The 11996-nt window shown below is 39.4% G+C and overlaps 1 protein-coding gene across 1 annotated transcript in view; it reads left to right on the top strand.

Moving 5' to 3' along the window:
- Positions 1-11996, top strand: part of LOC149552399 (dnaJ protein ERDJ7-like) — a gene marked incomplete at its 5' end in the record, with an annotated part of 45246 nt that continues 33250 nt past the window's right edge. Inside the window, 1 exon segment of the mRNA XM_089787944.1 lies at positions 1-121. Coding sequence (XP_089644070.1) covers positions 1-121 — 121 coding nt within the window.

Here is an 11996-nt window from a genome sequence, read left to right as displayed (position 1 = left end):
AGAAGATACAGATGTGGAGCTTAGCAAGGAGCTTGAATTACAAATTGAAGGAGCTGAGAAGCCATCTTTTTGGAACCTGTTTGGTACTCAATTTTTATTGCTTCCATACACTTATGGGAAGGTCTGTATGGGCTTTTGTAATGATACGAGTGATAATTTTAGTTTTTAACTCTTATTTGTTAGATTGACTTACATTAATTTTATTGGTAGCATCTTTGCTTAATCTACAAATATCTTCTAGTGTAGTTGTCATAGACTTTTCAAAGTGTGATCCAATCAAAAAATATTTAAAAGGTATGATGTGAGAGTAGGAGGTATTATCTGTATGGATAGATTTTCAGTGATTAACTCTGGTGCTATACATAGGAAGGAAATAAGCACAGAAGAATATTTACAAGAACAAACTCTAACAAAGAGAATCCTAGCATCACATTGTGAGAACTTAAGTGCCTTCATTGATGGATGTGGTCATAACCTATGTGGTCTGAATCAAATCACATGCCAATCAACTAATGGAAAGTCGATACATTGGTCAAGGCATGTTTCATTTATCCAATAATGTCACTCAAAATTAATTATATTTCTTAAGGGAGAATTGGTAGGTGGACTCGGTTATGCCACCCTATTCCTTTTGAAAAACCACACAAAGGAGTTGAAACAACATTTTCCATGGTAAAACCAAATGAAATATCAAATAATAGGGACAGAGAAATCTGAAAGGGTATGCATGATTGTCTTGGTATTTACATCGCCCATGGGACTCCACCCCCTTTATTATCCACACTTTTTGTCACCTTTAAAACCTAACTAAGAATTGAGGCCTTTGGTTAAGAAGGATTAAAACGTCCCAAGCAACATTTGTAAGAAGCCTAGACATGGTTTCTCTTCTCCTCTAAGGGGGTTCCCTTGTATAATAGGTTAGTTTTAAATTGAATTCACTTTTCACTAGAAGGCAGAATAGGCAAAAGCAACTATGAAATGAAAGGGAAAAATAGGAAAAGCTTAAATCTGCAAAATTTTAAGTTGTCAATGGAGATCACCACAACACCAATTAGGAATGTTAGGTAAAACGATAATCATCGTCTGCAAGTTATATCTGAGATAATCTCAAACATGCACTTGTAAATCCCCTCCAAAAGAAGCTTCTTTCTCTTGCTAAAATATTTTATTAAGAACTTTTTTATTTATCATAACCCATAATAACATTCAAAATATATGGTCATATTGGAAGGTAACAAATAGATTTACTTTTTGTTGTGTTAAGTTGCAAAATCTAATGTTGTCCTCAACTATACTAAGGCTTATGGCAAATTACTTGTTTGTTTCTCTATTGTAAAATAAGATCAATTGCTAACATTTTTACGCAAATTATGTTTAATCAAAATAAAATTACAGCTTATACAGTTTTCTAAACTTTTGATACTTACATAAATATATTGAAATCCAATAACATCTCCAAACACGTTCAATTTTATATATTCTTTTTATCAGTTTTATGATAAATATATTGAAATCTGATAACACCTCCAAACACCTTAAAGAGTTCGCATGGAATTGGCTTCATTTGTACAATGTTATATAAATGAGCACCTTGGAACAAGAAGCCCCAAATTACATGGAGGGAGTGAACGAAGACACTCTTACTAGATCGAGCAACCACTTTCTACCACGCAGAGACATATGTAAGTGGTCCACTCTGCAGGGCATCACAAACTGCTAGAGCCTGGGACCTCTCTCCCACGCACAAATACGTTGCACTTGAAATTCAGGTTTTCGCCATTAACGCTGAGGCTTCAGGCATCAAACAACATCTTGATGTGAGCTCTACTCATGCTGGTGAGATTAAAGACATCAAGGAGATGCAACATGAACTCCTTAGCTGCCATAATGCGTTGAGAAGCAACATCGAGACATAGTTAAAATCATGGGCTGAAGTATGCAATATCGAGTAATAACAACAGCTTCCTTTGGTTGGTGTTGAGGAGCTAGTTCAGTCCAAGTTTTCAGACGAATGGGCACGTCGAGGTAGGGAGCTTAATCTAAAAGTTTGTGGCCTCGGAACCTTCCATTGCTGACCCAGTTGATAAGGCATATGCCTTCCTTCATGACCAACTAGAGCTTTCCGAGATTTCCATCGATAGGGCATGGATTGGGTATGACTCCACACTTTTCATCAGATTTCTTAATGCTTCAGACATGCTACGAGTTCCAAGGGCTCGTAGGAAATTCTTCCCTCTGCCTTCTAAAATCTATCTCAATGAGAATCTCACCAAATCATAGGTTTCTAAACTTAGGCATGCTCAAACTGCAGTTATTGCTGCCCACCTTGAGGGTAAATGGGTTTTTATCCACAACCTTGAGGTGGTTATCACAGATAGTCCTCCACCTGTTTGGGAATTTAGGTCGGCTCCCTAGGCCAAATGATGCTCATTGGATCAAGACAGGTTAGGGGGATCTAGTGACACCTTGTTTCTTCACCTCTGTAATTGTAATTGCACTCTTTAGTCCTTGCCTGGTCTTTTTTCGGATGTCATTGGTACTACGGATGTTGTACTTGTTATTGAAACACATGAGAGTTGTACCCGTTCTCTTCTTGATATTCCTAAGTATCATTGGCTTTCATTCATCCTAATGAGGGCACGTTCTCTTGGGGAGTCAGGGGTTCGAGTGGGGTGACTTGCCTCATCTGCGATATCCTCGTCATCATGATGACTATTATGCAGTCTGATAGCCTGGCTAGATTCATGTGGGTCCGTATCAGGGACAAATTGGACAAAGATCTCTTCTGTTTGTTATTTCTCGTTGACTACTTTTATGTATGCAGTTCACAGTCCAGAGGGTGACCCATTTGGTGGTCTCAGAGACTGGATCAAGAGATTCTCTGCTTTGGGGAACTTGGTTGTTTTAAGGGACTTCAATGCTTGTACTAGAGATCTTTAGGCCCCTTTTCATGATTGGCAAATAGACTCCTTATGTACTTCCGAGTTTGATAGTGATTTGATTGTTTTACAACATTCCTCTGATGACATCGATGGCCCCCTGACTCAGTATGGTAGGCACTTCCTTCACCTCTATGAGTCTTTTGCTCTCTTGGTTCTTAATGGGGTCCCCCTGCTTCCCTGACTCTGGGTTGTTTACTTGCCAACCCCATTGCAGTGGTGCTAGTGTCATTGACTACGCCCTCGCCTGCACCTCCTTCACCCACTTCATTAGTTGCTTCTCTGTTTCCTGCCTTCCGTTGGCTCACCATTCCTTCCTGAGCCTCACCTTCCGAGCCACTCTCCCCACCCCCCTTCTCATCCTCGTCCGCCCCCTCCCTTGCCCCTCGCTGCTACCCTTGCCAACTTGCACCACCTTTTCTTTCGTTGAGGCCGATTGTCACCTCTTCATCACCCACCTCAAACACTCTCTTTGTTTCAATCCCTTTATGGACCTATCCTGTGCTTCCACCATGTTTGACCTCATTTCTATAACAATCCGGGAGTATGCCGTCTTCTCTTTTCCGCATTTCTTCCTACCTCTCGCTGCCTGTCCCTCCCTTCCCAACTCCTATCCCTAAATTTGTTGGTTCGATGATGATTGGAAATCCTTTCACTGCCTTGTTTTCTCCACCTTCACTGTTCAGAGTCCCTCCTTCCCTCGGGTTAGGCTCTCCTATTGTAGCTTCGTTTGTTGGAAGAAGCGTCTCTTCTACCTTGAGCAGTGTAGGTCTCTCATCTCTTCTCTTTGAGTCTCTGAAAAACACCCTTTCCCCTGCCACCTTGCTTTCACTGCTAACCTAGGTTTCAGCTCTCTCGTCTCCCACATCGTCACCCTTTACGATATTCTTGGTTAGTCTTCCCTTTGCGACACCCCTCCCCCCCATTGCCATCTCTTTAGCATATCCACCATTTCTGAGGCTGTTAGAGCCACGAGTTGTATCAAGGCTGTTGATGAGGAAGGGTTCCAGGCTGAGCTCTTCAAGTTTTGGGATTTTTGTTCTTGGATCGTCTCTTGCTGCTCTCTTCAACAGAGTGGTGTGTACTAGCTTTCCGCTACGTTGGTCTCATCGAATCATTCACGTGATCCACAAGGTTGGATTGACCTCTGATCCAGGTAACTACAGGACCATTATGATTGGGCACACCTTTACCAAACTCTATGCCTCAGTTTTGCACATTACTCTCATGAGACATTGGACAAATTGGGTTGTAGGGCTAGAGGCCAAGCTGGCTTCAGAGTGGATTTTCAGACTAGGAATCATTTTCTCACCCTTAGGGTCATTATTGAGGAGGCTTGGCACTACTCGATGAAAGTTTGCTGCTGCTTTGTGAACTTTCGCAAGGCATTTGATTCTGTTCCTCAATATTATTTCAATGACTCAGAGATACTAGGGTTTCTGAGGTTCTACTCATGGCCATCATGAGACTTTATGAGAGGTTTGTTGGTCGTCTCAGGACTCCTCTAGGCTTCTTTGATTTCATCCAAAGTTCTATTGGGGTCAAGCAGGGCTTCCCACTTTCTCCTACGTTGTTTGGTATGTACATTCATGAGCTTGAGACTTAGTTGAGGAGCTTACCCCTTCCCGAGGACATGAGAAACCTTCATTAGTTCTTGATATCCCCTTCTCTTTGTTGACGACATGGGGCTGCTATCCTCCACCTCGGATGGGTTACAACGTCTTATGGACGATCTAGCCTCCTTTTGGGATTCTTGGCAATTGGTGGTTAACTTGGGCAAGACTCGAGTTATGGTTTTCAATTGCTTGAAAACCTCACATCTCCAGTCCTTTAGAGTGACCGAGATGACCTCCAGCTACACCTATTTTGGCATCAAGTTTTCTGCGTCACATTTCAGTTTGAGACCAACCATGACACCTCGGGTCAGTAAGGGGCTGGGTTCACTTGCTTGAGAGATAATGCTTTAGACACGACTTCCAAGATAACACATTTAAGATGGCTATCTTAGACTCCATGGTTAGACCTATTGTTCTTTATGGCTTGAATGTGTGGTGGCCTTCCCTATTAGCTATTGTCTGGGCTTTGGTGGAGAGGGTTTAGATTCTTCTTCTTTGACACTGTTTCCAATGTCAACTGACCACTCCAACCAGAATTATCTTGGCCGCTCATCCCTTAAAACTTTGCACGATCTTTGATTTGGTTTGGTTACTTTACAGACTCAATGGCTTTGCAGACTCTATTGATGACAGATATTGTTATTCCTACTTGGCCTATTGTTTATCAGCTTTCATTGTGGCCTTTGACCCCACTGGCCTTTCTCGGTATTGGTACGCTTAGGCCTCTAGTCTCCTCAGCTCCATGGATATTGATATTGACCGCCTTCCTCTCTTTCAGTACTCCCTAGACGCTTCGACTCATCTCTTCCCCCCTCAGGAGAAGTTGAATGAGATTACCAGGATGGACATCTACAAGAGGTTTATACATGTGACTTGGACAAATTATGTATCTCTCCATTGGCAAATTATACCAATTTACGATCCTCATAGAGGACTATCAAAAAGAGTATATAACAAAGAATAGTTGATGAAAACTTTGATATTCAATGAAAATGGATTATCATAAATTAGAAGGGAGACAATAAGTAGACATAGGAACAAAATAATTGTAATTGAGAATATGTGAATATTGATTGAATCACATATGTAACATTGTAATAGATTTGCAGCTATATGAATATTGTTGAGCCAAGACATGAGGGGATGCTTATTGGACACAGTACTCCTAATGTGTAATAGGAAAGTTAAGTCATTCAAAGTGTCAAGTTGGACTAGAGATGGAACAATGATCCCTGATAAGAACAACAAAGTTTATGTTTTTAAATTAGAGGAAATAAATGGAAGCAACATGATCATTCTTTGTACACTGTAATTATTACTGTTAATTTCTAACATTCCTTAAATAATAAGCGTAACAAATGATGAATTTCTCGGCATCTATGTAAGTAATGTCTCTCTTAAAATTGGGACAAAGATAAGAAGATGGTGCGATGATAGTAATACAAAGAATAAAACAATGGAACTAACATTCCTATTTAGATATTGCCAATGGTGATAAAAGGATGAAATAAATTACACATGTGGTTGAATCAACAGGGAATGAAAATTTAGAAATGATTTAGAGATCCTATTGAATATTCTTGATGCCATAGCATCGAATCAGCCAAAATAGTGTAATAGAAGATATTCTCATGCATCAAATGTTTGGTATTAAATACTGGGCACTCAAATATTATTATCCGTTGGAACTCAAAACCAAGCTTTTGAGCCCTATAAGCGCATATAAAATGCAAGTGCACCTGGCTGTCCATTTGAGGCCTAAAAGGTGTTTTATGTTTCTAACACCTTGCATTCAGTATATCCACTCGTCTCGTGAAGATAAATTGCCATTTTGAGTCATTCTGTGAAGTTCCGTTTTGAGCAATGTCAAAATCTGCATTTTTGCCTAGTGTCAAACAATGACAGGTAGCCTAGTTTGCAACTGAATATCTTGCGCCGGGTAATGTTTCATGACTCGCCGCTTTGGGAATGTTTAGTACGCATATCAGAGAACCTATATTTCAGATTTCAAGTTGTTTTGACATGTTTTGACTAGGTTTTGAACCCCTCAAAGTCAGTTGTTTAACATTGTCATGCTGATGTAAATTGTTCAGAATTCTAGGAGGCCCTGTTTGACCAGTTATAACTTTGACCCAGTTGATCGAAATGAGAAATTTTCTTTTGCATTACATTCTAGAGGTTAGAGATTTGTTATGTTTCAGGTTTGAGCCTACGATGAATCCGTTTGCTTAGTTTTCAAACCCAATTCCATATGCAATTTGTAAAGTTTTACTGGTGTCATAAAATGCAGATTCATAGGTACCCCCTTTTCTGGATGTCATAACTCCCATTCCGTGATAAATGAGACCAAATGGATTGTACCATTGTGTTCTACTCTGAAAATTCTTCAAGTGTGCCAGTTTGCAAGTCTTGATGAATTCGTTTGCACACTTTCTCAGGTCCATTCCGTTTGTGAAAATCATTTTTTTGCCCTTGTTTCCAGATCTGCAAATCCAAGTACCCCACTTTGACCGCTCATCAAATTCGCCTTGTTATTCGTCATGAGCCGAAATCTGAGTTTTATACTCTCCTCATGACAGCGAACCAACGCCCCAGTTTTCGTTCCCCCAAGTGTCAGTTTGACCTGTTTCTGAAGCCAAAACCAAATGCGATTTATGGTTTTCTGACATGTTTGCTTGTAGGCAGTTCTGAGAAGGCAACTTTGACGGTCAATGTCTTTTAACCCCGAAGTTGTCATGGCACGAGATTTGACAAGGTATGAGAATGTGGAGTAAAGAATCAACATGTCAGATTACACAGCTCAGTCAGGTGTTTCAGTTAGTTTTTAAGGCCAGTCAAAGGACCACTTGGCACGAAATTGATAAGTTGCAAAAAAGTGTAAAATGAGTTTTAAAGTTGTTTTAGTGGTCAAAATTATTTTAATCAGGGTCAGGTGATTTGCTGGAGCAATTCAAAAGGTCAGTTGTTTCAAAACATTTTTTTAAAAAAAAAAAAGTCGAACTCGCTTTGGGGCCTGACTAAATGGTATTAGACTGATAAGGTATATTGGGGATTAAAATTTTTCTAAATGGAAGGGTTATAATGATTGTAATCATTATGAGTTTTAATATGGGCACACATCATTCAAAGTTGAAAAGGTAAAAGATAAAAGTAAAGGAGGAATCTGAGTATATTGAAAAGGCCATAATGTTTTATTCGTGAGATGGAACTCGCCCTCAGGAAGGAGGTTATGTGCCATGGTCATCATACCTTTTGAGAGGTATAATGTTGTTGTGATTGAACCTCAATTACCAATGTTAAGAATTATCATTGAAATTCTATCCCAAAAGGCTTGAATTACCATAAAAAATGAAATGAAATGATTTCAACTTTCTTGTACTCTGAAGAAGCCTAGACCACTTTTATATTTTGCAAAGTGTAATGTGTGAGTTGTGCGGAAAGGTATATTGATTACTTGCACACCAAATACAAATATGAAAACACATCACCCTCCATGAAAGGATATGAAAAATCTTTAAAGATTGTTATGATGGGTAGATAGAAAGGAGACTGCATGTATAATATAAGCTCAGAGCTAAGCTTGTTTGACGCCTACATGTTATGGGATATTTCTAATGAGTTTTGAGCTTTGAAAAGATTTTAACATGCACATCACAAGGAAGCTCTTCCTATTTTTGCAAGTTGAAGTGCTAGCCATTCCATCCATTAATTAATGTTTAGCCTCATTGATGACTTGTTAGCCGTAGAAGGGAGAGTTTTAATGGCACCCTTAGGTTTTTAGATGGAGAATGGTGTGATTTTGAAGCTCCTTCTTCAAGAAATGAGCAGTAGGAAGGAGGCCAATAACGATGATTGATGTGGAGACCATGGAGCGTAGTGGAAGCCAAAGCTAAATGTGAATCCTTTTCAAACACTCTCATAGGAGACATTGGCATGTTTTTAAACTTTATTTTTCAAAACGTCTTCCCTTTGCCTGTGCAATGAAAAGGTCACGTTTTGACTTCTCACTTAAGCTCCTACCAAAACACTCTAGTGAATGCTTGCAGTTATTGCCAAGACTTGAGAAGAATGATCGACATCTTCAATTTGAGATAATAGAGTGGGATCGCCTTGTATAGTGTTGGTGTTGATTTGCCTCTAATGTTGTGTAGGCCATCCACTCCGCAAACAAATTGGTAGCGCACCTTTTTCTTTCCCATTTTGCACATGCAAAACATTATACAAAGGGAGATTTGGCTGATGGAATTTAGTGCAGGGATTGTAATATTCCTGCTACTCCATTTTGGCAAGGAAGGAAAGATTTGTATAAGCTTTGTCCCGGGGAGAAGATGAAGCGAAAGAGTGGAGAAGCCATGATAGAAGCCAGAAGGCGCAATCTTCATTTTTCAAGATTGTGGTTCACAAAGGGAGGCTTGTGGTTTTGAAAGAACAATGTAGAGTTTTTATCCCACATCCGCTGGGAAATGTCATTTTGTGATCTTTATAACCCCGACCACTCTCTTAATAAGTGTTTAAAAGGCTTGGCCCTTTTGAGACACAAGCAGCTCGCACAAGGCCCACTTGGCCGGCCAGAGGGAGAAACATGATTTAATTTTGAACCCATATGCTGACGTAGATAATGATGTGGTAGTGGACTAGACTTGTTTGAACCTACCAAAAAGTGACAAGTGGTGTTAGTTGGGCGAGTTACAATGCGACATGTGGTGCAAAAATCAAGGCTGGCGATGATGTGGCAGATTCAGATTCGATGCGCCATATTTCACCACGTGGTGAGATCTGATGGTCAGCGCTTCCTCGTATTGTGAAGTTGCTTGACTGTTAGGTAATGCATGGAAGCGCCTAGCCGACATGTGGCAATAGGCCTGAGTCGATGATGACGTGGCAGGGGCAGGCTTCTAGCAAATCACAAGGTGCCATGTGGCAGTGATGTGGCAAGCACTTGAAAGATGATGATGTGGCGGTGACTGAGCAGCTGGAGACCCAATGAGAAGCTGTCATGTGGCACTGCGTCAAGTGATAGGTTGATCCAATTAGAGGGTGCCACGTGGCACCCGGTGACAGGTGATAGGGCAGGTGACCGACCAATCATAGGTTGACACATGTCAAGCTTGGTCAAAGCAGTTTGACCTAGATGGAAAATGAAGGGAAAAATTCAAAATGCAAGATTTTAATATTTTATTATTTTTCTAAAAAGGCACGTACACTGGGATTTTAAAATCAAAAAGAGATATTTGTTAAAGTTTTAATTTTAGGATTAATTAAATTTTTGCATAAAGTATTTGAAGTGATATGTAGACTTGTGAACCAGTGCAAGGGCATGATTTTCAATTTGATCCTCTGGGCATTCCTGATATGCTGACATAGCACTATTATATATTGTTGGAACCGAGAGAGCGAATTTTTCATATTTGTGGTTTTTTTTTGCACAGGAAGCCATTGGTTCAAGTTATTCAGGGTTTTGTACCAAGTACTCAATTTTCAATGACATTTAGGTATGGGAATTCAGATCTAATTTTTAGCAAGATGGCAAACTAGGTGAATGCCAGAGGCAGTAGGGATGCAGTTAAGGATTGATTTTATCACCTCTAAGTCAGCTTAGTAAAGGTTTTATCAGCATTTCAGATGCATATCTGATGTTTTTGTCAGAGAAGGTTTCTCATTAGTTAGAGGAGATATTTTCAGTTTGTTACAAAACAATGATGAGATTTTGTTCTGATTTCGGTTGTAAAAAGATGAGAGATGCTTCGCAACAACAGGGAATGAAGATTCAAGTGGACAAATGTCACTTCCAGATCAAATCTGGGATTTCATTCCTCTCCTATCTCTCTCTCTCTCTCATTGTAAGGGTTCTAGTTTTTACTATGAGACTGATGCAGGAGCATCTTACATGAGAAAATTATTGAAAAAAAAAAAAAATTTGTGGAGGAGAGAGAAAGTGACGAAAATTAGAGGAGAAAAGAAAGGAAAAGGAGAAATTTCTATTTTCGAGGTGCATAGGTGGCATCATAGTTGGCATAATCGCCGAATAATCGGCGAGTTTTTACTAATCGCCGAGTTTTTGGGACTGGCGAGTTTTTCTCAAATTTAATCGCCAGAAAAAATCGCCGAGTTTTTGTGAAAAATCGCCGACTAATCGCCGAGTTTTTGCAAAAAATCGGCGAGTTTTTCAGAAAAACTCTTTTTAAATTTTTTTTTTTTTTTTTTTTTTTGTTAAAAAAAAAAGGCAAAAAGCCTATATATATTATGTAAGATAGAGAGTTACAATATGCTAGTAGAGCTAGGAAGAGGAAAATGTGATTGTAATGATGTTTTTACTTCTAGTTTGACACAAATTATTTACCATTATGCTTCCCGCCATCAGCATTCAGCATGAGAATGTGATTTTGTACCCACTATGCATTTATATATATCTAAACTCCTGCTTCTTTCTTTTGTGTTCTCTATAATGAACTCATTAGATGCATCTTCTCATTGAAATTTGCAAAAAAATGTATTTTGAATTAAATTTTAGCGGTTTTTTTAGTTTCCCGAGTTTTCCCGAGTTTTTTTTTTAAATGGCCGAGTTTTTCCCGATTAAACTTTTGGGAGGCTCGGCGAGTTTTTGGATTTGGCGAGTTTTCCAACTATGGGTGGCATAATAGAAAAAAAATAAAAATAAATGGTTGTAATTCCATTTATCGAGGTGTGTGGGTAGAATTCTAGAAAGTTGTGGATATTGTAGAAGGTTGTGGATAAGTCATGCATGGGGTGGTAGGTGCCTATTTAAGCAAGGCATATGAGCGTTTCTAAATTAAGCTCAAGGTGGAAGCTTGAGAAGTGAAAGCTCGAGGAGTAGAAGCTCGAGGAGGAGAAGCTCGAGAAGTGGAAGCTTTGGAAGGAAAAGCTTGAATGTGTGAAAGTTGGAAGGTGTAAAAAAGAGGAGGAAGTGAAGAGTGAGTTTTTCTAAGTTTGTAGACAGAGCGCCGAATGTGAGGCAGTTTACGCTTGGATCTTGCATTAGGTTTGTGAGAAGAGCTAGTGACTGCGGTTTAGAAACAAGGAGGTTGCTTGATGGCTTGCGAGCACAAGTTGAGATCTTGGGGGTTTCTATTAGAGTGTGGATCTGGACTAGCTTGGGTTGGATTGGATCTTGAGAGATCTTGTAGAAATGTTATTGTAATTGGTATTGGATTTTTCAAGTATAATAAAAGTGTTCTTTGGGAAGCATTTTTATTTTCTCTTGGTATTCATACTATTGTATTCTTGGTTGTGATTTGGTAAGGGTGGTGTGGCCCTTTGTCAGAGACCATAGGGTTCTAGTTTTTGGAGAAAGTTTTCTCATTTACTGTGGTACCATGTTGGTTGCAGTTAGTTTGTGATGCCACAAGCTTGGATCCAGGACTATATTTCCACCATACTCTTCAACATATTTCTCTTGTATGAACAACATAAATAAAGCTAA

The sequence above is a fragment of the Cupressus sempervirens genome, chromosome 6 (assembly GCF_028749045.1).
Source record: "Cupressus sempervirens isolate cs-2001-9-10 chromosome 6, ASM2874904v1, whole genome shotgun sequence".
Taxonomy (NCBI): domain Eukaryota; kingdom Viridiplantae; phylum Streptophyta; class Pinopsida; order Cupressales; family Cupressaceae; genus Cupressus; species Cupressus sempervirens.
The sequence above is the reverse complement of the archived record's forward strand: the minus strand, read 5'-3'. Positions and strand labels throughout refer to the sequence as shown.